Source organism: Vipera berus (genome assembly GCF_964194415.1).
Source record: "Vipera berus genome assembly, chromosome: 2".
In the NCBI taxonomy this organism is placed as follows: domain Eukaryota; kingdom Metazoa; phylum Chordata; class Lepidosauria; order Squamata; family Viperidae; genus Vipera; species Vipera berus.
Window position 1 is genome coordinate 159,019,028 of NC_138203.1, and position 27,230 is coordinate 159,046,257.

Consider the following 27,230-nt stretch of genomic DNA (forward strand, 5'->3'; position numbering starts at 1 on the left):
GATAGCAAATTCTTTTCATGGGCTTTCAGTTTGCAGCTTGAGGTTGAGCAAGAAATATAAGTAACATCTGTCATGGCTCTATAATGAAAGGAAAGGCCAGATGTTTTCTGGTGCCATAAATGCAGACTTTCTAATAAGAATGGCTCACTCTTCAATGTATCCTTTATAGATTGGAAGGCAGACTGGGTGATATTTCAGGCAGTTACATTACCAATGCCAGTAAACAATATGAATGGGTAGAATCAGCTTGACTACGTTGATTAAATGGACGCTGGCTTATATTTTTATAAGAAAAATATCTACTAAATGCAGCATCAAAGGTCTGATAAACTTGAATTAATTTGAGTCCGAATAGTAGTATATACTAAAAGGCTGCTGAAGAGTCTGGCAAGTCAGAAAAAAGAAAGTGGGATGGAAATAGAAGAATAAATAATTGGCCCATTACACCCACACACATTATTGATCCCTTTTTATTCAGATTTTTTTTAAAGAAAAAATCAATTACAAACATCATTCTGTACTGGTCCTTGTGCACAGTAACAAACCCCTTCGTCAAAATGAAGAAACAATTCTAGATAATTTAATTTTGTTCAAGAATACTTGTTAATGGACGTTGCATGGCTCTTAGAAAGCTGTATTCATTTAGGTCTGGAAACAATCATCTTATATTCCGTCGCTCCTGGGACACTAAGAATTATCAGAAAAGCTAACTAATTACCACTACGGTATAGGCTAGGAATGGGTCTATTATTGGCAGTATTTATCCATTTGCATGAACCCCACTGGTAACCTATGGGAAGAGAGATCTCAAGCACAATTCTTAAGGCTTCACTTGGAAGAATAAATACAGGAGATGTAAAGCAAACAGTCCTGAGTCAAAAGTACATCCCGTACCAAGTTCTCTTGCTGGATCTGTAAAATTGTCTAGTCCTTCACACTGTACAGCCTCATGGATATTATCTTCTTACACATGGGCCTTGGCACACGCTTATGATAGATTTGTCAGGTTGTTAGAAAAAATGATTTGTTTATATTAACCTTTGTTGAGTCATGCCATCTTTATATCCAGTGCAATTCCTCAAAATATTTTTTTAAACACAAGACCATTTACCATTTATCCCCAAAGGTAGAAAAAAGTTTGGAACAGGTGTATTATTATTGGTTTAAACAATGAAACAAAACACTACTGTCTTTTTTTTTTACTTGCAATAACAATGCAAAACAAACTATACATTGTCAAGAAATTTTGATCCACCTGCAGAGATTTACTGCTGAGAACTGTTTAGAACAGGATATGTAAAGGGGACATTAGCAATTTAGCCTTGCTGTCCAAGTAAATCTCCTAAAATCTAATCTATGTCTTGATTATTTTTAAAAAAACAAACTATTTATTTCGGCAACTTATAACAGTAAATATTTCCAAATTCCTGAAGAAAAGATTCAACACACCTGGTCATTGTGTGTCAATAGAAAACTATAAGCCTTGAATGTCTCTGAGGCTGTCCCACTCTGTTCCATACAACACAATACATACAGCAAAGACCATCAATTATAGACCATACTGGACAGTTACATTTATGGAAACCTGCCTCAACAATGGGAAGAATTTAAAAAAACCCTCTTAAAACTCATGATTACGCTTCATAACCAACAGCCTTGAAGAAACAGAACTAATTAGAGGCAAAAGAACAAATGCACAAAAAATCCTGCTTCCCAAGATCATCCCCATATATATTATGACAAGTTTTAAAAATTAATATAATTAAATCAATACCAGCTCAGTTCCACACAATAATGTAAAATATAATAGTCCAGCTGCAATTTCTGCTGTGCAATATCTCCTGTTTTGATGCATTTTGAAGGTCATTTTGAAAAAAGGCATTGTTTCTTATTATCCAAGTCCTACATCCAGGGACATCATAACTACAAATCCTAAGATGGCGGTCCAGGAAGCCAGCTTCCCATTGCCACTAAAAAGAAAAAGAAAAAGCAATAACATTTTTTTGTTTGCTAAGAATGACACTTTTAGAATTTATAGGACTTTAAAAAAATCTCCCTCTTGAAATCGAAAGATTTCCAAAAGTGCTCAACTTACCTCTAAAAGCTTCTCTACCTTTCCTTCTGTGTAAGTAGTTCATATTGCAAGGAATAAATTGATTCTTAAATATTTAGCTCTCAAAGTTTTCAGGACATCTGTGTGTTTCACCACAGTATATCTACCATACAGCCTTATATTAATTTTGGGGCTTAGCCAAAGTAGCAAATTACTATTTCCTGCTTGGATACTTCATTCTAACTTGATTCAAGCACACAAACATTTTCCTTGCTACCATGAACTGATTCTGGAATACAGTATTTGTTGATATTGGAGTACTGATACCATAATACTCAGAATCAATTTGTGTTACTATTAAGCCATTATACCAGAATAAATACAAAACTGAACATGCACATCGATACCTGTGAAATGACTAGGTTCACAGTTACCTGTGAAATTAAACCATTGGGTTCCACACTTGCATAGTCTACTGTTGATATACTCCAAAGCCTATGATCTTCTAGTAGGAGCTTTACCTGACATGTAGCACTCATGTCAGTTCAGAAAATTATCACATACCCTCAGACCTCAATGAGGAGGTTAGGTGGATTCTTTGAAGTCAAGATGGCCACTTAGAAAGCTGAAGTTATACATAAGCAACCACTTTTCTTTATTGAGTAAGGTCAAGCAAGAATCGAAGACAAAACAGTCCTTTTAAATATAGAAGGACTCTACAGTGTTGGAGAGATGTGGAAGCTGCAGTACTGTAGATGTTATATAAATGTTGGCTTTGACAGCTGGTAAAGAAATTGTTACTGTGAGTGGTCTGTGCTCAGTGAGAAAGCTTAGACAAATCGTAAGAAAGACATTTGGCCAATTTCTGACCCATCTGATTGTGATACACTGGTCATAAAGGCTCTGGTTGTTTCCTTTCACCACTGCAGAAAACAAACAATTGTGTATCCTTCCAAAATAAAGTAGTCTACTGAAGATGGAATGTAATTTCTGATTTTTTTAGTTGGGTTCAATCAAGTGTTGATGAAGTTGATCCTCAGACTAATGAAAGTTGTGATTTTTCAGTTAATTGCTTGCTCCTAGCTGCTTCAATAATGTATTCTGGATATAAGTGTAGAAGGTCAACAATACAGAGTCAGGAAAAAGGTAATAATTTAAGTAGATTATTACTAATTACTATTTTGCAGTACTGTTACTAATTATTAAGTATTAAGTATATTATCAATTACTAATTGGTTGTAGTACCTTTTACTAATTATTAAGTAGATTATCACTAATTACTAAGTGGATTATTACTAATTACTGGTTATTACTACTTATTAAATATATAATGATTATTTACAAATGATTATTTACTAGTCTAAGAAAAAAAAAATTCATTCAGTTGAGTTGGATTAGATTGCATTAGGCCTCTAGGATTTTAAAGTTGATCAGATGCAAATAAACCAGGTCCTTACCTGATCTGTGCTTCTGGGATGATATCATCTATCACCACATACACCATGGCTCCGGCAGCAAAAGCCAAAGAAAATGGGAGGAGAGGCTCTGCTAGCACCACGGCAAAAGCACCAAAGATGCCAGCTAGGGGCTCCACCATGCCACTTAACTGCCCATACCTGTAAAGCAAGTGGAGCAAAATGTCACTCAAGAGACAGAGGATCCTTTTCCTTCTACATGCATTGGATTGTTTCCCTCCTCAGCTGCCACCCTTTGGAGAAATCAGAGTCAACATAAGACCAGCTCTTTTCCTTTCTCTCTACCAAGTTCTTCTCTGGGATCAGGGATGTTTATCGGCTTTTAAAAACAAACAGAAGCTTCTCCAAGTCATTCTTGAGCAAACACTTAGGATATCATCCCTCCTTTAGACTGAGAGGTGATCAAAAGCTATGGAGGAAAGATGAGAACATCAGGCAGCCCCCTCTCTGTCCCCACCCCCCTCTCTCTCCTGCTTCAGGGTGTAATATTCCTTATTTACTTGGTCCACTTTGTTCTCTGCAAAACTTTCAGGAGGTTAAAGACTCCACAGCGAGGACTTTCACCTTCTCTGCATATTCTTATGCAATTGGCCTAACACATAGCTGACTCAGGAATTGTGGGAGTTGAAGTCCATGAGTCATAAAAGAGCCGAGGTTGCCTACCCCTGGCCTAACACATCTAGACGGCATTACATTGGTGATATTGAGCCCCTTCTCTTCACCAGAAGGTTTCTGACTAGTATAGCATGCAGGTACGTTAGCAGGTAGATGAGAGAGCAACTTGAGGGCTTTGGAGGATGTCTGGTTGTTCCTGTTATTACAATTCAAGTTTATTTATGAATAAAAAAAATCAAAATTTCAAATGCAATTCTGTTAGATAAAACTGGGAAAGGGGCAAAAATTAGGAAATTAATATGATGACAGACCAACCTGGGAAAAATAAAACAGCATTGCAGGATCTATATAAAATGTAGGGGTTCTGAAGGAAGCCCCTCTTGGATGTAGATTCATCAGAGACTTATTGAAGCATTAGAATTTGGGCATTATTATCAGTGTTGAAAACTGAGTATTTTTGAGTATTGAGTGTTTTGAACTATAACTCCCACAATTCATTGGTACTGACCAAGCTGATTGGTGCTAATAGATGAAATCCAAAACATTTGGAGGTTGCCGAATTCTCTGACTTTACCACAAATATTTCCTGAGTTGATCAAGTCTGGATCAGTTGACAGTAAAAATAAAGCCCAAAATTGATGGCATATCTAAAGAAAACTTTCTCATATTGCTCATATTGTTCTTATCCATGAAGACGTGATAAAACATGCTTTCATCCTACAAGACAGCAAGAAATGCCCTAATAAGCAAGCAGAGCCTCACTCTTCTTCAACAGACACCTCTGTAAATAAAAGGCAGAGAAGTCCAGTGTGACCCAACAGTTTATTTCATTTGTGGGCAGGAAAAGCTATAAAAAAATGGCAAATTCTCCCTCATTTGTACTGTTTACCAAGTTCAAGCAATGGAGAGATGAACTAGAAAAATAATTCCTTTTGCATGGAGCATCATAGCAAAGAGGAGATTGTACTGCTATCGGGCTTTTTTGATGTTTAGATCATCATCTGCAGCTGCCCTTTACCTTCATTTTAGTAAATGACTTGGATCAGTGCCTTCAATGAAATTGTAAAATATTTGGCAGGAAAACTCCATTTGCACAAGAGGCTCTTTTCAGAGACCACAAAACTGTCTCACTGAATAAAAAGTCTGAGAACTACCAAGAGAAATAGTAGCATTTTCCTTGCATTAAAGGGATAACATGACTCAAAGCCATTTTTATGCATTTTAGTTCTACTATTAAAGCAGATAACAGTGAAGAAAACACAAAGAGACACCTGAGTAACAATTTGACTTGCTTACCAGAATGCTCTCCATCTTGAAAATCCAGCCCCATGCAAGGGAAGACTGACGGCCAACCCTTCTGGAAAATTCTGAATGCCAATCCCAATGGCTAAATTCCTATACGAATAAAATGAAACAGATTTATATAACATTGATGTTTGTATAAGAATGGGGGAAAGTTACGAGGATCGTCCCCTACTGGAAAAGAAATCCTTATGATTAAACACATCTCTTTAATGTCAATGTTTTTAGCCCTTGAGGCGTAATGTAATAACTAATGCTTGGCATCCAGCTCATGATTTTCATCTTCAAAGTGTTCCTCAACTTAACAATGCCTCTGGGAGGCAAAGAGACATAGAGGTGGGTGGAGAGAAAACTTGTCAAAAAGAAGCAAGCTTAAAATAGCTAACTCTGTTGAATTCCAAAGAGCTGAAGTACACACCAAAGACACCCCCACAACAAAAGGGAAAAAAAGGCAGTGGTAAGAAAGGTGCTAAGACTAATGTTGCCTAATATACACGGCATATTTCTCCCCCCCCCCCCCCACGGGGCAAAAGATACTGAGATAGTGAGGCTTAAACTAACCTTGCTCTCTTCTCCAAATCTGTATTTCGAGCTACGTCATAAACATAGACAACAAAATGTCCCATTCTGGAGACATCAAGAGATTACTTATAAGATTCACTCAGAGGTGGAGAATCACAAAATTATCCAGAGTAGGCTTGAATAAAACAGTAGGAATCTGGAACTCTTTACATTCTTAAAAAGTACATCCTACTCATGTGTCCATATATGAATTGTAAACTCTTTCCAAACACCAGCACAGAACAGAAGAATTTTCTGTGATCAAGCAAGCCACATCAATCATTCCCAAAGCTACAACAGTTGCAGATATCAAATGTCTGCCTCTCTTGAGATAACCCAACTCTATTTTGGCTGCATCAGTCTTCTTTCTTCAAAGAATGCAGCTCAGATAGCTTGATTGACTACTTGTGATCAAAAGGAGGGGGGACTTTGAAAGGGGGGAGGGTTTCAAGGCCTTGTAGCTAGTTTAGGATGCAAGGTTTTTCATTCCTGTCTTAATTAAAAAAACTAAAAGCTGTTTTGACCACAATTGTCCCTTCTACATGCCTTTTTGTATGCAACCTTCTGTAATATGCTTTTTAGTATACATTTTGTCCAGATAATTGCTGGTTTGTGAGGTTTTTTTGTGTGTGTGGTTAAGACAGAATCGAGTGGACTGCATGTCAGTCTGCAATTTCTAAAATCTGATGTCTTTGACATTCTAGGCTGAACATCTCTTCTTTTTATTCAATACAGATTTGCATTTTTGGACTGGAGAAAAGTGTGCACAACTTTCATCACTGTAACATAGAGTATTTGTATTCTTAAAAGGTGGAAGGTAATATGGGTACATTCAGAAAGTAAGAAAAGTATTGGTGGTAACGGATGAAAAGGCTAGGATATCTGGAAAAAAGAATGTACACATACGCCTTTGTCAGAAAGAAAGAAATCATCCACTTACTTTATGCCTGTTTGGCTGTTGAATATGCAGGCTTAATAAAATAAGGGAAAATTTATTGCCTGGGTTTGAAGCCTTCTAATATGTAAACAAATCTAATGGCTACAATATACAATAAGCTTCTTAAAGTTGTTAATGTACTATTAAACACTAAGTAACAAATTACAACTGATAATGGTTTTTTTAAAAAAAACAGCTGACCAATGTTAACACATAAGCATCTAACAGTTCATCTATTCAGTGCTTAACTGCTGATGAGTAGAAACGTAATTTTTCTAGGAATGTCAAGTCATCAAGATTTAACTGTCCTTAAAATAGACATGCATCTTTGAATTTGAGCAAGTTTCATCTGAAGAGGTAAGAAGAGAGCAATGTGGTTATGTAGACACAATATTGAATTTTAATGTGAGAAACCTAGATTGTAATCTCTTTCCAACCACAAAGCTCACTGGGTGGGCTTGGGCAAGTCACAATCTCTGCAGAATCTATGTTACTGGCTTACTGAAAGGATAAATGAACAAAGAATTGCAAAGTGCTTTATGCACACAAAATGTACCTGTCCTTTCGTTTCCATCACCGGTAGTGCCTTGTACTCTTTTCACTGCTTCTATTCTCCAGAGGAACACAGTTTTGGCAGCCATGTTTCCATTACAAGACACATGGCTTGTGTCTAAACATGTAGCATTTAAAAAAAATGAAGCTAAGAATGGGCTACCTATAATGGCTGGTAGTAGTAGGTGAACAGATGGATCACTCAGGTAGGGAGAGCAGAAGAGGGAAAGTGAGAATAGATTTCTCAGTCATATCTCTAGAAATATTAATATGCAATCTGGAGACAAGTATTTTCTTATAACACAACAATGCTGCAAAATAATGCTATCATGCTATTTTTATTTTTATTTTTTAAATTTTAATTCCATTTATATCCCGCCCTTCTCCGAAGACTCAGGGCGGCTTACAAGCTTAGCAGTAGCCTTCATTCTATGTATATGCCTGCTTATTAGGGCTTTCATACACACACCCAGCGGCATTATTATAAAGTCAGCTTAATTGCCCCCCAACAATCTGGGTCCTTTTTATGATTTAACTGTGATTACGGCCCCATGCCCCTCACAATCAATCAATTTTATCACATTTTTTGCTTCAAAAACTGTAACAAGATATATTTTAAAAACCAACTCTTGGAAAGAAAATGATTGTTCTTGGAATAATAAAATGTTACTTCCCTATAGGTACTTTCCAAGAAAGAGTCAGGGGATTAAAAGTAACTAAATTCTGAAAGTTTACAGACAAAATGTTGAGTGAATCAGCCCGATTGTTCTCATAGAACAGAAGGGGGTATTAATAAGAAGTAAGCCTTACCAGTAAATGTTTGAATTTCATTCCATTCCAGCATTGGTGGTATAGGAGAAAAAAAGTGCCTGTTACATTATGTGCTTGGCATGGATGCTGCTGAATGAATGCTTATGAAACTGAGGCCACTTGCTCTATGGTGGGATGCCTGCCTGCAAAATTTTCCTAAAATGGAATTTTGAAGGAAACTTAAGCTTCTCGTCTTGAGTTTCCCTGTTTGATGATGGAATTTTCTGCTCTCAAGCGTGAAGGATTAACAACACCATAGGGCAGACTCTGGATGAGAGTGGTGCAAACCTTTCTGTTCTCTCCGAGTCTCTACCTACAAGGCTTAGTCGTGCCCTATAGTAACCCCTCCTGTGCCACACATGCTTACAATATCATTCCAGTCCAAGTAACCGAAGCCAAGCAACTGCACCATTCAAAATCCAACCAGGTTACACCTACAATAATGTCGAAAGGTTAGCATAGTTACCTTTCCTAAAGGTACCTTGTGTGCAGTATACGTGTACAACTTCTGCCTGTATAGACTTGCCCCATTCTCCTGACTGGATGGCCAGTTCTGTACGGTACGTATATTATTTGGGATATGGCAAATCTATTCTTGAATTAAAGGATCGGGCCAATAAGATTTTCAATCTCACTTAGCAGCATCTACAGCACAGAAAGGAAACATTAGCAGATTTTACACAGCTCATGTGTGCAGGCAGCTGTGTTATATGAAGGACATGCTTTTTGCTGTTCTTTAGGGAATTGTGAATGGGAAAAACTGATGCAACGCTTGAGCTCTGGGGCAGCCTCTGACACGTCAACGGAGCTCAGTAGTGGACAAAAGGACAGTGCCTGGTGTGATGTGCTGATTGAAAAGAAATGCCACCTATGAGTACAGAATAGGTCTATTTATATATCTTTGAGGTTGTGCGGTAGCTTGAGTCATCCCTACGCAGCCTCCAGCAAGCACCAGGGGCAATTTTCTCCATCTTTGGTGGCTTTAGAGATCTACCCTGGGGGAGATTTCCCCTCTGAAAAACAGCAGGGCTTCCTTCTCTGCCCTCTGTTCTTTCTCTTACCGAGAGCCTCCCATCTGTTCACAAAGAGGGGCTTCATTCTTCAGACAGAGAAAATTCAACAGCTGCAAGAGAGATCCTTTCTGACAAATTAAACTCTTGCTTTCTCTTAGCAAAATAAGACTCAGGATGGAACTGGGGGTGGGGGGGGGAAAGAAATCACTCCCTGTTGCTTAACTTTTTAACAGCTGACAGAAAGGAGGAGGCCGAGATGAAGTGATGAGAATCAAGGGAAGAAGGGAGAGGAGGGAAAAATAATCTTTTCAAGAAAACAGGGGAGCCGCTGTCTGCATGCTCCCCTCCTCCCCTGCCTCTCCTTAGCACAAAACAGCTATTACTAGCTCCAACCACAACAAACTAATGAGTGGGAAGAGAGAAATGTGAATGGAAGAGGCTGTGCTAAAACAAGCCACAGACTGCCACTTTCCCCTACCAGAAGGCAAAGCCTGTCTTGACCTTGCTCTAGTTATTGCCTTCAAAAGAAAAGAAAAAAGAAAAAGAAAGAGCAATTAGGTGAATCTTTGTTTTGGTTTGTTCTGTAGAGCAAGGATGGGTTAGTTAGGTGATGATGACTGAAGGGGAAAACGAAAGGAATTAGGGAAAAGCTAAGCTAATTACCTGTGTTAACCATCTCGATGAAATGGGGAATCAAACAATGCCTATCCTTCTCGGTTTTACTTTTGAATGGAAAAATACATTTGTGCAGGGCGATGTTTCTTTTCTTGACTTTCGGGGAGTGTCTGATAATGCAACCGATGGCATGTTCAAATGGAACTGCCTTCGGAATTTACAAACACTCTTTCAGTAGGGAATTGCCAACATTTAAAGTCCCACTTATTGCCAGTGTTCTAGACGTTTGGAAAGCATTTCACTGTGGCCGTTAGTCCAAAATACATCAAGCTCTAGGTCTCTTTTACCACACCCAAATTAAGAAAACTGCCAATAAGCCAAATCTGTTGTTAAAAAAGAATAAATTTAATTGTAAAAAGAATAAAGAGACAGATGCTGCCGGTAATTGAAAGGGCACCTTTCTTAAGTTCAACAGCACAAGATTAAGCAGAACTGATGACAATACAAGCATAAAAATATGAGGATGAAGGCTATGAAGGCTGCTCTTTTAGCTTGAGAGTAGCAAAAGCAGGTTTCTGGACTCTCTCTTTAGTGGTCCAGGACCCAGGTAGGGCCTTTCCTCCAACACAGCATCTGAGGAAGGTGAGACACACCTTGGCAAAGATGAACAAGGCCATATAACTGCTTCAATGATCTCTTTGCAAACATCTCTTCCTTGTGGCTACTCTGATCACAACATGAGTGAGGATGTTCTTTAAAGGGTCTCCTGGGAAATCATAATTGGAACAAAGTTCTTAGAAATGAATAGCATTAGGGAGTTCATCTTTTGGACTCCATTTTTTAGAACCTAAGAAAGAGGATTCTAGCAAACGTAGACCATAGTGCTACAACGAATTATTTAGATCTTCTAGTAATGTACCCCCATCCTTTCCATGAAGCTGCTTAGGACTCAACTGTCCTGATAGCAGCATCAGGGGTGGGGGTGGAATTTCAAATAGTCAAGACGGGGGACACGACAGTAATTAAAGGAGGAGCCACTGCTCTGTTAGAGATGGCTACCCCTTTGAGTACTCTCCCCCCATGGATGCAACTTAAGAGTTCCTTCTGGGGGCAACAATCACTATCACTGTAACTCTAGTTACACAGACATATCAAACTCGTGACGTCATGTGACGTTGCGCAACGTATCAGGACAGTTTTGCCATTGCCGGCAATGGGGTGGGTGTGGCTTCCGGATGACATGTCCAGCCCACGGGCCGGCAGTTTGACACCCCTGCGTCTAGTAGCTCTTGAAATTTACTTAGGGTTGAATAAAACTTTGGAAGATAGGTTTGTGGAATTTACCATTCAAACATTTTTAAACTACACTGAAAAGTGCAAAGATCAGTTTCCTCAGAGGATGTGTGACTGGAAAATGAAATCTTGGTTTCCTTATTGTTTTCATAGGAGGAAAAAAAATCCTACTGTTAAGAATCTCTTGACTCTTAAAAGGCTACAGTACTTTTTTTTTAACCAAAGGGAGAACTATTCAGGGTTTCCTTAAGCCTAGAAACCAATACCCTGCTACCAAAACATTTGGCATCCAAAATTACTTTGTTCTTGTAGGCTTCTTCTCTGATGTACAGGATGTCTTATTTATTTAAACACTTTGAACCTGTGCTATAACATAATTTTCAGACTGAGAGTACCATTAAAAAAAACAATTAAATACCAGCCACTACATTTTTTTAAAAGGCTAAGATAATGGAAAGAACACTATCTTGTGCTTATGCAGAGCCAGCAACATTTCCTAGGAATAAATCTGGGTATGAAATAAGTTTCACATTGCTGTCAATCAATTGCCTGACTTTCCATAATTGAGTTTCTAATGCTAAGAGGGTGCTCCCCTGGTCCTTTGCATAGTATGCAACTTCCAATGATGGGACAGAGGAAGGAGTTCTATTTGCAGTTGTGTACAGAAACATGTTAACCTTGGGAAAGTATCTTTTCTGATGGTATGTTTAATGTAGTAAAGGAGGTTTCTCTTAAAATGCCTGAACAAGAACTTTTTTGTGATTGGTGCTATGTAAATACCATCTGTTCATTTTATGATTGCTTCTTAACTCTGCACAAGGGAAGATCACAACTGCACCAAAGTTTTACGGAAAACAAAAGATCCATTATAAAGAACTGGGAAGAAATTCTTTGAAGGCTCCCTCACATGGCAGATGAAGGAAATGGAGGTTATAAAGAAATGCCTCTCTCTCTCTCTCTCTCTCTCTCTCTCTCTCTCTCTCTCTCTCTCTCTCTCTCTCTCTCACACACACACACACACACACACACACACACACACACACACAACATACCAAAAGCCCAGTGTAATAATATAAGCAGCATTACAATAAACTGAAGAGCAGCAGCATTTAATAAAATTGCACAAAGTGATGTTCACACTTCCAGGACAGCAAACAACATCTTGAAAAGAACAGCTGCCAACTGAATTCATGAGTTTATTAACACCAGCGAAACAGGAAAACAATTCAGACATTAGAAAACAGGAGCAAACTCTGAATAAGAACAAAATAGGAAAGGGAAAACAGCATCTAAATTAATAAATAACATGTAGTCAGATAGGACAGCTTTATAAAGTTATTCCAGAGATATAAAAGTATATCTTTATCCATAGCACTAGGACAACTCAAAAGGAATAAGATAATTTTGGTCTCCATGCACCACTCAGTTCTTTGCTCTGCAGATTATGGTTTTTTCCCCTGAATACTCCCATTTCCTCTTACTCAACATCCAACTAGATATGATATGCAAAAAAAAAAAACAGATTTCACAGTACTTGACATCTGACCTGCAATGGCATTTATTAATTGATTATGATGGCAAATTTCAAATTTTGCACATGCCAGGAAAACTGCATTCAACACAGCAGTCTGCTCATGAAAATGTTGATTCATAACACACAACATTTCCTTATAACTACAGCAGAGAGAGACGAGGAGCAAGCAATACAAGCAAGTGACCTTTTAGCAATCCTACTACTGAATCAGGTGAACTTTTAAAGAATTGAACATTCTTCACAAAACTGCTTGAAAACCTCTGGCATAACATATCTGACTAAATTTGGTGGCTGGCATGCAAGAGTGAAGAAGCAGATGGAACGTCATCTCCATTTGCTGTTTCTGTTACCATCTAAATCAGGAGTCCCCAACCCCCGGTCCGTGGACCGGTACCTATAAATAGTAATAAATTTTAATATTCAATAAGTAAAGGTAAAGGTAAAGGTTCCCCCGCACATGCGTGCTAGTCGTTTCCAACTCTAGGGGCCGGTGCACATCTCCATTTCAAAGCCGAAGAGCCAGCGCTTGTCCGAGGACGTCTCCGTGGTCATGTGGCCGGCATGACTAGATGCCAAAGGCGCACAGAACGCTGTTACCTTCCCACCGTAGTGGTCCCTATTTTTCTACTTGCATTTTTACGTGCTTTCGAACTGCTAGGTTGGCAGAAGCTGGGACGAGTAACAGGCGCTCACTCTGCTACGCGGCACTCGGGATTCGACCGGCCAAACTGCCGACCTTCTGATCGACAAGCTCAGCGTCCTAACCCACTGAGCCACCGCGTCCCTATTCAATAGCATTTAATAATTAGCAAGTAATTTTAAAAATTCTGCAACAGACCTACAATCTGTAATACTACATTGGCTAAGCTATTTTAAATGTGAAACCTGCCAAAACTAAAACTACCAGCGGTATTCAGGTTTTCTGCTTTTTAAATGTTCAAATTAAATAAGCAAGGTCAATGCAAATATGAACTCACATTTTTAGTCACTCTCACCCTAGACAGCTCAGGAATGAACTACTGTAAAATGTTCTATGTGCTGTTGTATGTCCATGTGATGCCACTGCTCCATGAGCTGTAATGGCTACCAGTTGCATTCCAGGTCTGATTCGAGGTGCTAGTTCTCACCTACATGCAACAGGCCCTGGCTATTTGAGGGACTGCCTCTCTCCAATTCCTTTTGCTTGTCCGGTGAATCAGAATTGTGCCTGGAATGCAATAGCAGTTGAAGGTACTGCATTCCAGATGCAATTCAATTCAAAGTCCCCAATTAAGCCACTGGGGACTTTCTCACAGCATCCACCTTCTGGAATAACACTCCCCCCAAAATACCTTTAGATTTACTTGGTTACTACCCTGATGACATTCAGGGTAGTAATGGTTCCCCACCCTGGTGACATTCAGTAAGTCATTGAAACATTTGGCTGTTCTCCCAGGCTTTCAAGCAGCATGGTGGTTGAACCCTTGTACGATATTTTTGTTATTAGTTTGTCTTGTAGATGCTATGTTACACACACACACACACACACACACACACACACCAAATAAGTTTGGTTCTGAAATTCTCATGTAAGAATCTAAATGTCAACCTTAGAAATTAATTATAGAGGTTACCTACCCTGCAGCAATGGGATATCATTAAATGATTTAAATTAAATTGTCAATCTCAACCACTTCAATTTAAGTAGGACTGGTAGGAGTCCCACTTAGTGGGTCATTGTGAGCATATGGATACAATGCCAATTCTTGCTAGTTTTGTAAAAACGTGACTTTTTGAGTGACCACAACTGAGTTAGCAATTTAATCACCAACAGTCCTGATTTTATGATATAGCTAGCCTGTAAGGTAGTAATTAAGTAAATGCTTTTTTTAAAGAAATAGAGTAGTAATGAATCCTTCTTCAAAGCAAGCTTGATTCCTGGTGACATCAAGGTCACTTCCATGAGGGGCTTTTGGTTTCTTGTTGGGTACAGGGTAGAAATAGTTTGTCCTTGGAAGTCCAGGAAGTAACTTCAATTGTCCAGGCTCCTCCACCCCCACCCTGATTCTGTTATTCAGGTACCAGCTGGGCCCAATTCTATACAGATTAAGAGCCCCAACCAAAGGCCAAGCTGGAAACCTAAGCATTGCTCTAAAGGGCTTACTTTCTGCAGACAAGGCATAAAGGTACCTACATATTCTTAATCCAAATTATACTAGCATTTTTACAGTAGTAAATATTCTAGTAAAAATAATATACGCTATTTTTATATTATTTTTAGTATACTTTAAATTTACAAGTAAAAATATACTAGTATTTTTATATAATACTAGACTGGTATTATCTCATCAGTGCTAAAAACAAGCATTTATTTGCCTCAGGGAAAAAAAGCAGATACTGCCGAGTATTCTTCAGTATGTACTCAGAAAAGGAAAAAGAGGTGGTGATGTTACTATATTCCTTATTTCTTGATTAACCAGCTCTGTATCTGTGTAATTGGCTTGTAGATATTAAGCACTTTCCTATTTTACAAGCATTAGCCTACCTTAAAATGGGGATCTTTCTGTTGGTTTCCCTAACCCAACATAGCTATTTTGCCAGCTGGCATGGCCTCACCTTGAAGATCTCTATTTGTGCTTCTATAAAAAGTGGCAAAGAAAAGAATTTGGCATCCCCATGTATTTGAAAGGTCAAGGCACAGAAGGCCTTCTGTAAGCCTAAACCCTTGTTTTGAAAGGCCTATTCTTTGGTAGGCTGATTATGAAAGTAGGCTACATATTCTTAACAAGCCCTTTTTCACTCTGGCTTCAGTTCCCTACATGCATGTGTATTCTTGAATGGCTGGGACCTTAACATACTGTTTTGATTGTTATCGTATTGCCATGAAAGGGCCGATTGTTTAGGGTTTCTACAATTACGTCATGGCTTCCCACTCTGGTTACCTGTCAAGGTGTTTGATCAGGGTTGCAGGTGGGAAGGACTCCTCTGGTAAGCCTTGAGCACTTCCCCATACCTGCCTTACCTGTTAAACCCTGCTGCCTTAACATGCAAAGTTCCCCTCCCCAGTCCCTTTAAAAAAAAAGTCTGCTCTCTTGCATAAGAAAGGCACAGAAAAAGAACTTGAAAGAAATGATATCAAAGCTTTCCAATCTTTTCCAGTTCTGCCTCACAAGTTTCTTTCTAGATTTACATACTGAATTAAATCCATATTTAAAAAACAAAATTATCAAATTTTTTTTTCATAATAAAAGTCATAATAAAGACATTGATTTTTATAATAAAAGTATGAATGATAATATCATATATTTTGCAATACAGTTGAATTACAATTACATTTAATTTTAATTTAAACACAGTTAAATACCCTTTACTGAGGAAGGAGGAGAACCACTGGAGAATAGTGGCCCCTGCAGCCAGTCCAAAATGATACTATGGTCAATGGTATGAAAAGCTGCTGAGAGATTCAGGGAAGCCAGGATGGATCCACCATCCCTATCCCAAATCCTTGTGGGTAAGTCATCCATAAGTATAACCAAACCTTTCTTAGTTCTATAACCCAATATGAACCAGAGTGGGAAAGATCTAGACCAGTGGTGGTGAACCTATGACACGTGTGCCAGAGGCGGCACTCAGAGCCCTCTCTGTGGGCCCGCGCACCATCGCCCCAGCTCCGCCTCCCCCTGCAGCCCCCTCCTTACCAGCTGCCCCCAGGTGCGGCCTGCACGGAGCAGGGCAGCCAAGCACATGGCAGCCGGGCAGGGACAAGACTCCGCCCTTGTGCCCTGTCATGCACAGATGATGCTGCGGGGAGCAGGTAGAGGGCATGGCTGCCACGGTGCTGCAGGGCTGCCTGGGCAAACTGCTGTGGTGGGCCGTGGAGGCAGTGGGTGGCCCTGTGGGTGGGCGGGGTGGGGGTGGAGGATGGGGCAGGGTGGGGTGGGAAGGCCAGGGGGTGGAGTGGGAGCAGGCTGGAGCGGTTTTGGGGCATTCAGTCTCTAAAAGGTTCGCCATCACTGCTCTAGGCCATCCTTGACTAGTGTACCCAGGAGACCTGAAGAAGAAACTCATTGAAGCAGCATGGCCAAAGTGGTACCACCCAGATGCTTTCCATTATAATCTCTTTAGCTTCTCATCATTAACTTATAAAGGATATAGGTGTAAATATCTGGTGGCCTTTAACAGTGAAGGTGAACCTTTTAGAGACCGAGTGCAGACAGGAAGCACATCAGTGAATACTAGCTGTATTTTTATTGTGATGATGATAACTTTATTGTCACTTTGAATGCACACCAATCGGCATACATCAAAATGAAATTTCGTTGCATACAGCTCTCAAAGGGTCACCACCTCCAATATATACGCCTTGTTCGGGGCCCGCTCAAATTTCACATTGTCCATTTTAGTCTCTAGGGAGTGAACGATGGCAAACAGGACAGATGAAAATGGGGCTCCATGTGGATTAGCCCTCAAATTCGCTTGTATTCTGACAACCTCGCCTTCTTTCCTTTTTCTGATCCTGACTCTTCCACCCTTTCCTTAAAGAGGCCTTGCTTCTTTTCGCCCCTGGAACACGCTGCTGCCGCCGCCACCAACTCCTCCAAAAGCCTCTCTCTCTTCCTCTGGGCCTGCAGACAGCCTCATCCAGTTCCTTCGCTCCATAAGCTCCAGGTCCTCTCCTCCTCTGCCTCCTCTGGAAACAGCCCTGATTTGCAGTAGAATCCATCACTGGGCCAGCAGTCAGATCTTGCTGCTGGTAGAACAAATTCAAACAGCGCCAACAACTTTTAACGGTCTCACCAACAGTTCCAAAACAACTAGAAACTCGCCATGCCAGCAAAGATTGTCGGTCATATGTCATATGTTACCTTAGTTCCACCATGTTGCTCAAACACATTGTATGGTTATATTAACCAAATCTTGCAACTCTGAAACTATTTCTCTCTTCCTCCCCTTTACTCCCTGGAAAACTAGGAAAGGTCCCTTCTGAAATGCTTCCCATGCTCTCTTTTCTTCTGCAAACTGCAAATCAAGGAGAGAACCAACCTAGAACTAAGGAGAGAATTCCTAACAGTGAGAGCAATTAACCAGTGGAATGGCTTGCCTTCAGAAGTTGTGGGTGCTCCATCACTGGAGGTTTTTAAGAAGAGATTGTACAGCCATTTGTCTGGAAGGTATAGGGTCTCCTGCTTGGGTAGGGGGTTGAACTAAAATAACTATTCTGTTATTCTAACTGAGATATTTTTAAATGCTGCTTATCCAGTCTGCAGCTCTCCCTGCTGTCTCCCAAAGCCATCCACACACAACATTATACTTACTCACTAGCCCTCCCTCTAGCATTTAGTATCAGGGGCCATCTATTCCAACCATTCCATACCATTCCTGCCCCAACAGTTGCCATCTGAGGCTGTCTCCTTCTGTCTAATCAGATGCCAAACCCAATTCAGCAATACCTTGTTTTTATACCTAGCTTTGCTTCCTCAGGCCCCCAACTATTTCTACCATAATGTTTTCCAAGGAAAGCTATTTCATAGTCAAATAGCTGCTTTCAAAAACTTGGATTAGTATAAAAGCATCATACAGGAAGCCACAATTAGGAAAAGGCACATCTACTGCTTCCATGTCTTTCATTAGGAAAAGCAGCACCATAAAATAGCACTGGTGCCATTTGCAATTAGGTGCGTATATTTTGTACTTGTGATTCTAGACCAGTAGTAAGCAAATCTCTGGCCAACATGGTTCAACCACAAATTCTTGAAACGACACACACAGGATTCATCTTTGCATTAGTTGAATCATTAGTCTACTTAATTTAAAACTTTGCCACAGAGATTGACAGCCTTTAGACAGAAATTCTGATGAGACTCTTTCCCACTCATCCATACAGATGCCAAGCACTGAATTGGGGACCTGCTGTCTGCAAATGTACCAGGGGCTCTACTGAATAGACCTAAGCCGCCCTGAGTCTTTGGAGAAGGGCGGGATATAAATGGGATTTAAAAAAAAAATTCCTCTGCCTAGAGTTCTTGTCTGTCAAACCAAGGGATGAACAACAGTGTGTAAATCTGTCTTTGTCCCGTTAGTGGTTTTAGTCACTTGAACTCACCCATCATCACATTACATGTGACACTCAAGCCACATGTTGGCCACCCATGCATTGGACTGCAGTCCAAAAAGTAACATAGCAAGATTAATCAAAATATTCCTAATTGATTGAGAACTAGAAAACGTAGTATTTAAGCAGTTCTCTGCTTACCCCAATAGAAATTATCTGGCTTTGGATTGGTCTTTCTACTCTTTGTGACATTGTTTTAAAAAAGAAATCTTTACTATAGCCAGGCCAGGCAGGGAAGCTGGAGGTCAAATATTAACTCATACTATTTTTGGAACTATTTTGAAAAGAACCTTCCTTGAAAGTCTGCTGCCTTTAGCTCCTTAGAAATGCCTCCCCCCCACCTCAAAGTATAAACTGCATGTTAGCATTGGCAAGGCCACACACAAAGTACAATTTAATGATGCAGCAGCATTGATCCCAAGAAGGTCTAGAGTTGGATAGAGGTTTAAAGCCTTGTAAAGGTTATTAAAATATTTTATTTCAATAGAAAAAAAGCACATCTGTGAATTAAAACTGGGTGGTCTGAAGGCAGAATTCAATCCCTTGTCTCTCTCAAATATTTTCAATAGTCCTTGTAAATTTATGTTTTGTCCTCTCTTATCTGAGTCACAATCACAAACGCATTCCTTAAACTCATTTTCAACCCAACCTCTTCTTTGTTGGTATACTGTATTTATCTCATGTAGCTGGGACTTCATTCTCTGGATAGGGATAGGCCAGCTTTTCAAAGAGTTACCGTATATGCTGAATGTGGAAATGAAAAGCATTTATGAATTAGAAGACAGCAGCATCCCTCAACAGCCAGTGAATACCCTACTGAGAAATTAGTTTTGTTAGATCAATCTTTAGAGCCACCCAAAGTCGTTTGGTGAGATGGGTGGCTATAGAAATCCAAATCCAAATTCAAATCCAAATCCAATCCAATCCAAAAATAGGTCAACCTTTAACAAACTGGGGAAAAAATATGCCTGGATTTTTTAAAAACACCTTCATTTTAAAAAATAACCTTCTGTGGACTGGTAGGGAACAGATTATGAAAAGCAGAGGGCTGAGAAAGGAGGTTTGTGTGTTCTCACAGGGCCAACTGTCCTGCAAAAAAAATCAAGATCAGGCTTTGATGCAGTTATACCATTTTTTATACATTTAAACTAGTAACAACCAGAAAAATCAAACACAAGGGCGGCTGCATACTACTCATGGGCATCCAAAGTAGGGCAAGTGATGTCACATATGCTGTGACATCATCATGGAGTCTACTAGATTCCTATGAAGCTACAGTTAACCTAATGAGCACACAGACTGCTAAGGCATGGATTGCTTGACCATGATTTACTAAATAAATTACAATGATTAGGTTTCCATAATCCAACAATCCAAAACTTAAAATACAAATGTGTTATCACTTAATGACTTGTGACTCCATGTAAAGGGCCATATCTTAGCTCTTCTCAGCTTCCCATGTCAGAAGCGAGACAACCACACATATTGTACCCTACATTTGGACTCAAGCTACAGCCTAATAATGCAATTGTAAAGAGATCCAGAAAAGTACAGTATTTAAGGAGGTGGACTATGACAGGGGAGAGTCAGATTCAAGTGCAGCCAAGTTGCCTTAACTTTACTGGCAGATTCTTTAAACCAGATGCATCCTTTTTAAGCCTTACGCAGAGAGGTGCAGTTACCTCATGAGGTTTGAAGTGCTTCTTCAGAAACATTTTCAAAGCATCCACAGCCTCTTTTGTCTAGCTGCATACAAGATACAGTGGAACTAAGATCCAAGGGAATGTTAACACCATTCTAGATTTTCAACTTGGGTTGAAACTTAACATTAAGAAAACCAAGATCATGGCATCTGGCCCTCTCAATTCCTGGCAAATAGATGGGGAAGAAATGGAGGTAGTGACAGATTTTATTTTCCTGGGCTCCAAGATCACTGCAGATGGGGACTGTAGCCAAGAAATTAAAAGACACTTGCTCCTCGGGAGGAAAGCCATGGCAAATCTAGACAGCACACTAAAAAGCAGAGACATCACCCTGTCAACAAAAGTGCATATAGTCAAGGCCATGGTCTTCCCAGTTGCAATGTAAGGCAGTGAAAGTTGGACCATAAGAAAGGCTGAGCGCCAGAGAATTGAGGCCTTTGAACTATGGTGCTGGAGAAGACTCCTGTGAGTCCCTTGGACTGCAAGGCGATCAAACCGGTCAGTCCTAGAGGAGATCAACCCTGACTGCTCTTTAGAAGGCCAGATCCTGAAGCTAAAACTCAAATACTTTGGCCACCTAATGAGAAGGAAGGACTCACAGGAGAAGAGCCTAATGCTGGGAAAGATTGAGGGCAAGAGAAGAAGGGGACGACAAAGAATGAGGTGGCTGGATGGAGTCACTGAAGCAGTAGGTGTGAGCTTAAATGGACTCCAGAAGATGGTAGAGGACAGGAAGGCCTGGAGGAACATTGTGCATAGGGTCGCGATGTGTCGGACACGACTTTGCAGCTAACAACAACAAGATTTTAAACTGAGAACAAAATCCATAAGTATTTAAAAGAGTCCATCCAGAATTATATATGCAAACAAGTCAAAGATAATGAAAACCCTAAGTAAAATTTCCTTTTAAAAAGTGAAAAAAGTGTGGAGTGTCTGTAAATGCAGTTATTCCTCACCAACTGTACAAAAATATCCTAGATGAAATGAATGGAAAGTCCACCATTTGAACTAGCATTTTGATTTTTGTCCAGCTGGATATATTTCTTATAAAAATACTGTGAAGGGTCTCTTTCCTATTGAGTTAATCAGCTGAACAAACAGAATCTGGTCAGCTTTTCTTAGTCCCTCCTGCACATTCCTTGTGGGTAATCTTGAGTGTCATTTCTCCAGTGTCTTTTATCAGGCAAATTTATACTTTCTTGCCAACAGCCACTACTTCACCATTTGAGAAAGAAAAAAAAATCCCTTTCAGGAAGCAAGGGAAACTTTAAAAAAAAATCTAATTTTCATTTTGGTTACAAAGGGCCAAAGTAAGTATGTTTGTTAGCAGGTGATCTCTGTGTGTCTGCTACCAACTTTAATTTGCGCTCTACTGATTCGCTTTTTTCCTTCTCCTGATAAAAACGTGGACATATAGGCATTGAAAATGTCTCTATACTCTGCTCTTGAAAGCCACAGTGATCAGAAACAACTTAAAAGGAAGATAAACTTGATTCAAATAAATAAAAGCAAATGTGCTGCAGAAAGAAAGATCAACCTCAGAAGATGTCAACCTAGAGGTCTTCTTTGCAGACATGGGGTGTTCATGTGCATCCTACTAATTCCTGAGTCAGTCGAAAAGGCTGGCATAATTTGTTGAGCCCAGTGGCTCAATAATAAACTGCTTCCATAGTTTGGGAGTGGTCCTGGCCTTACAGCTTTACTGTAGGACAACATATGAGCAGTGATTTACGGATTCACCTAACTTCATTTCTCTTTCCATGCATTATTACCATCTTAATGAAAACAACAATATTATCATGCTCTTTAACGGGATGTGGGGATGTTGCAATGCTTGCAATTACAAGGATGTGTGTTGTAAATACCTCTCGTTAACTGCCATCATAAGTTTGAATGGTCACTGAATAGGTACAGATTAAACAAGTACTACCTGTATTTGCAAATCCAGGTAGAAAAGTGAAAATCTTAATCCATCTACGGTATTTTTTTAAAAAAATGTGCATATCTACTAAGATAATATGAAGACATGCATTAGAGAAGGAAAAGATAGTATAATTGGGTGAATGTCAAATTTATATGATTAAGTAAAATCCCTTAGATCTCTTTGGAATAATGCCCAGTACAATTTGTTTCACACACTCCTTCAAAGACTAGATTTTTACCATTAGCCCAAAGAATATTACAATGGAATATTCTTATTCTTATTCTTCTTTGGTGCATAAGGTGTCACTTGTGACTGGACCTGGTCTTGTGCTATGACAAAAAGTTCTTTCTTCATAAAATGTAACAGTCCCAGCAGACTTGGAGGGGACCTGAGTGAGGTATGAACTTACATGGCGTTTTGGTTTTTTTGCTAGATCCTTGGAAAGGGCCCAGCTAAATCAAGATAAATGCTTCATTTTGTTGTGTTAAAGCTAAGCTTTTATAGTTTAGTTTTATGATTATTTATTATTATTAATAATATATTGAGTTCTAGTTCTACCTAAGGTATGAAATCTGGCTAAGTGACTTTGGGCCAGTCATTCTCTTTGAGCCCAACTCACCTCACAGGGTGGTTGTGGGGAATTTAGATAACACCCATGCAGCTATCCAGAGCCACCATGTTTCCTCTCTCTTCTACCACTACCAGCAAAATTAATCACCTCTAATCTCAGCCTAATGGTCCAAATGTAACTGATAACCTGGTCTGTTTCTTTCTTTCAATATGGGCAGTTTTATCTTCTCTGTCCAATCTGTTCCAATGGCTGCCCCCACCGGTCATGTGATTTTGGGCATTCAACAACTGGCCTGTATTCTCAGCTGTTTGCAACATCTTGTGGTGAAATGAACATGATTTATAACATTTTTTGTCAGAAACCAGTGTTTACTTCCTATTTATGGCAAAAACCACCCATTATGGACAGTGGATTTACTTAACAACTGTAGTGTTTGCTTAAGAATTACCACAAAAACGGTCATAAAATTGGACACGGTTACATGATGATCCACTTAATGACCAACATGATTTATGGTCATAATTCTGGGCTCAAGATGTAGGTTGAAGACTATCTCTATACACTGGTGCCAATGTTCCCCATTACTTCTACTGCAATTACTTTTAATTATCTACAAGTTCTACTTAACCTTGTTTTGTCAACCTGGCTGACACAAGGTTCCAGAAAGCTAATCCTTACTAGCATGTGCCTCTCTAAACTTGATGATCAAGCTAACCACAGTGGAAAGGAGAATTTATATCAGTGTCTGATGATGAATGCAAATTCTTCCTATATTTTTAGAGAGGAAAATCATGTTAATAGCATAGGAAAGGTAGAAGGCTCAAAATGATGAGAAGCAATGCAAAACACAGGATAAGCAGCCCAAAACAAGGAATCATCTTGTCTGATTCACAGGCCTCCTCAAAGTCAGGAAAATACTTGCTCAAGGAGGTTCCACACCTCTGCAGTTATGCTGGTATTTCTTAAGTGAAAGAAGCCTGGGGAAATAAAGAATATAATTGTGCCTTGTATTTCCATTTTCAGTAAAGCCTTCTTTTTTTTAAAAAAAAATCTTTCTATAGACTCAACCACAAAGCTAGCTTCTGCACCTGCAATTTTCAAATATGAGTTATCCAACTCTGTTTCTCAACATGTGCTCTTATAGTACTTCTCAGGTTTTTACTGCCAATCTGCCAATATATATATTCGTGTTTGCTTTATGTATAGGGCTTCCTACCAAAAAACAGTCTCTCCACTTCCTCAGTGCGGGCAGCTTCACAATTCAGAAATTCAAGCTGAGGTTGATGTAAAACATTCCACCATCATATGGTTCCTTTTAATCAGTCCCATGAGGCAGAGGCATTTTGAGAGGGGTAAATCAGCTCATTTACACACATGGGTTGCCCCTCTCTTGACCTTCCTTTTTGGAAATCTTCCAGAGACCGACTCATACCTCTGCTCACATCTGGAGAGAGCCTTGCCTGAATTCCACAGGTTGTTATGCTCAACAGGAACATTTGGGGCACCCACTTTGGGAGTGCGCTTTAATTTCTTCTGTTCTGAATTGTACATACCAGCTTGCAGAATGGTAATACTTTGGAACCAACTGAATGAGCAACAAGGGCTAGATATTTTGATTCATTAATGACTACACAAGGCTCAAAGAGACAGCAAGAGGCTCAGCTGCTTATCTGCCATGCTAATTTGCCCTGCTCTGGTTCCCAATGGCTTTGTTCTATTTGTCAAGGTTTATCATTGGCAGAGCTAATTAAATATTAATTAAATTTTTGCTTGCAAATTGATGACTCAGATCAACAGAGATTGGATAGAGAAGATAAAACTGGCCAAATTGAAAGGAATAAACAGACCAGGCATCAGTTACATTTGGTCCATTAGGCTGAGATGAGAGATGATGGATTTTGCAGGGCACCGGTAAATGAGAGAGGGAACATGGTGATTCTGGATAGCTGCAACTGAGCAGGTAGGATATTCCCCAGGGATGTTATCTAAATTAGACAACAATAACCAATTCCAGCAAAAATTGGTCAGGGCAGCCTTTCAAAATGTGAAATATCAAAGTAGATACACAAAAAGAGAACCTCAATGAATCACAACACCATCTATAACAGACATGTCAAACTCGCGACGTCACGTGACGTCGCGCAACGTATTGGGAGAGTTTTGCCACTGCCGGCAATGGGATGGGCGTGGCTTCCAGATGACGTGTCTGGCCCGTGGGCCGGCACTTTGACACCCCCGATCTATAAGGCAGAAATTGTTGCACTTTGTGATGCCACAAACTACTAATATTTCAAACAGAATAGACTTTTCTTTTCACCTTAATACAGGTAATCCTCAACTTACGACCACAACTGAGCCCAAAAGTTCTGTTGCTAAGGGAGAAATTTATTAAGTCAATTTTACCCCATTTTATGACCGTTCTTGCCAAAATTGTTAAGTGAATCACTGCAGTTGTTAAGTTAGTAACAGGGTTATTAAGTAAATCTGGTTTCCCCATTGACTTTGCTTGTCAGGTCAGAAAAAGTCATTGCATGACCTTGGGATGCTGGAACTGTCATAAATATGAACCAGTTGCCAAGCACCTGCATTTTGATCACGACCATGGGGATGCTGCAATGGTCAGAAGTGTGAAAAATGTTAAGAATTGAGCTGTTTAGTTCCTACAGTTCTATGACCAGAGTCCATGTGAACTAAATAAGGATGTGCACATCCAAACATTCGGAAGGAATTTTAATCCATACAGCACGATCAGGCACATCAAGGGCTGTTTAAAAAGAATCGGTAAGTTAATGTTGGTGCTTAAGTTTCAGAATTTTCAGTAGAACTAAGGTGGAGATTCACGTTTCTTTGCACTGCCTAGATAAGCTGGCTGCCCGGAGCACAATCCCACTAGGGTTTGAGGATTTTGCACATGGAGGCAAGCATGATTACCTGTGAGATGCACTCTGGATTTTTCTTCTTATCTGTGCTTAGATAAGGAGGAAAAAATGTGACATTTTATTTTAGCTCCAGTATGGGTACAAGTGGTTTTCATGAACCAGCTGGATAAAATTCTGGTGATATCATCTCTACTCTAAATGAGCCTTGGTGGAGCAGTGGGCTAATGCCTCCTTAAGTAACACCAGCTGCCTGCAATTAGTGCAGGTTCGCATCCCACCAGGCTCAAGGTTGACTCAGCCTTCCATCCTTCCGAGGTAGGTAAAATGAGGACCCAGATTGTTGGGGGCAATAAGCTGACTTTGTAATAATGCTGCTTGGGGGGTGTATGAAAGCCCTAATAAGCAGGCATATGCATAGAATGAAGGCTACTGCTAAGCTTGTAAGCCGCCCTGAGTCTTCGGAGAAGGGCGGGATATAAATGGAATTAAAATTTAAAAAAATACTCTATTGCAGGCTCCTGAAGGGCACCCAAAGTCATGGTTCCCAAATGTAGAACTGAGCATAAAAGTTCTACACAGATGAGGGAAAGGTTAAAGATCACACAGGTTTCTCATCACTTTTCACTGCAAGTTTCTAATATTTGTAGAATTCATCAAGTTCAAAGGAAGATCAAAAAGTCAGAGGGGAGCCAAACGGTTGTACATCTATTTTCAAACAAAACAGTTCCTCTGATATTTTCCAGAGTGATTCTTTTGATAATTTTAAATATTATTCTTTATAGACTAACTCTTTGAGTAGTACAAATATATTTACCCTAGGAGCAAATTATTGGAAGAGTAACAGCCTAGCAATTATTCTAGTAGAATGTATTCACCACTTGTATCTTTCTCAAACCTGTGATTTCAAGGCTTTTGGCATTCCCACCATGAGCCCAAATATCTCATGTTTCTTGGTCCACCAGAATAAAGTTGACTTTATATAGCTTCTTTTGATTCTGTATAGAAAAGCAGAGTAACTTTACAGTCTGATGCATTCATTTTTTTAAACTGATCTGCTTCTTACCACAATTCTATTCTTTTACTTAATTCAGTGAAATTTATTCATAATTAAGTCTGCAAAGGATTCCAACTTTAGTTGCACGGATGTTAAATATGCCTTTTTATATTTAACAAATGTGAGATTTAGGAGGATGAGATAAAATTTATACTCTGGATTAAAGCAATCTAATAATGGTTCCCCTTAAGTATCAAGTCCATCATTATATTTTTTTCTAATTATACTTCATACTATACAATTGCCAT

The 27,230-nt window shown here is 39.5% G+C and overlaps 1 protein-coding gene across 4 annotated transcripts in view; it reads right to left on the reverse strand.

Moving 5' to 3' along the window:
- Window positions 1–454: 454 nt before the first annotated feature.
- Window positions 455–27,230, reverse strand: part of SLC39A11 (solute carrier family 39 member 11) — a 383,748-nt gene continuing 356,972 nt past the window's right edge. For all 4 annotated transcript variants that reach the window (XM_081321875.1, XM_081321877.1, XM_081321874.1 and 1 more), the window contains exons 8-10: window positions 5,440–5,538; window positions 3,511–3,669; window positions 455–1,970 (exon numbers count right to left, since the gene is read on the reverse strand). In XM_081321875.1, coding sequence (XP_081178001.1) covers window positions 1,892–1,970; window positions 3,511–3,669; window positions 5,440–5,538 — 337 coding nt within the window. In that variant the 3' untranslated portion in view covers window positions 455–1,891. The remainder of the gene's footprint in view (window positions 1,971–3,510; window positions 3,670–5,439; window positions 5,539–27,230) is intronic.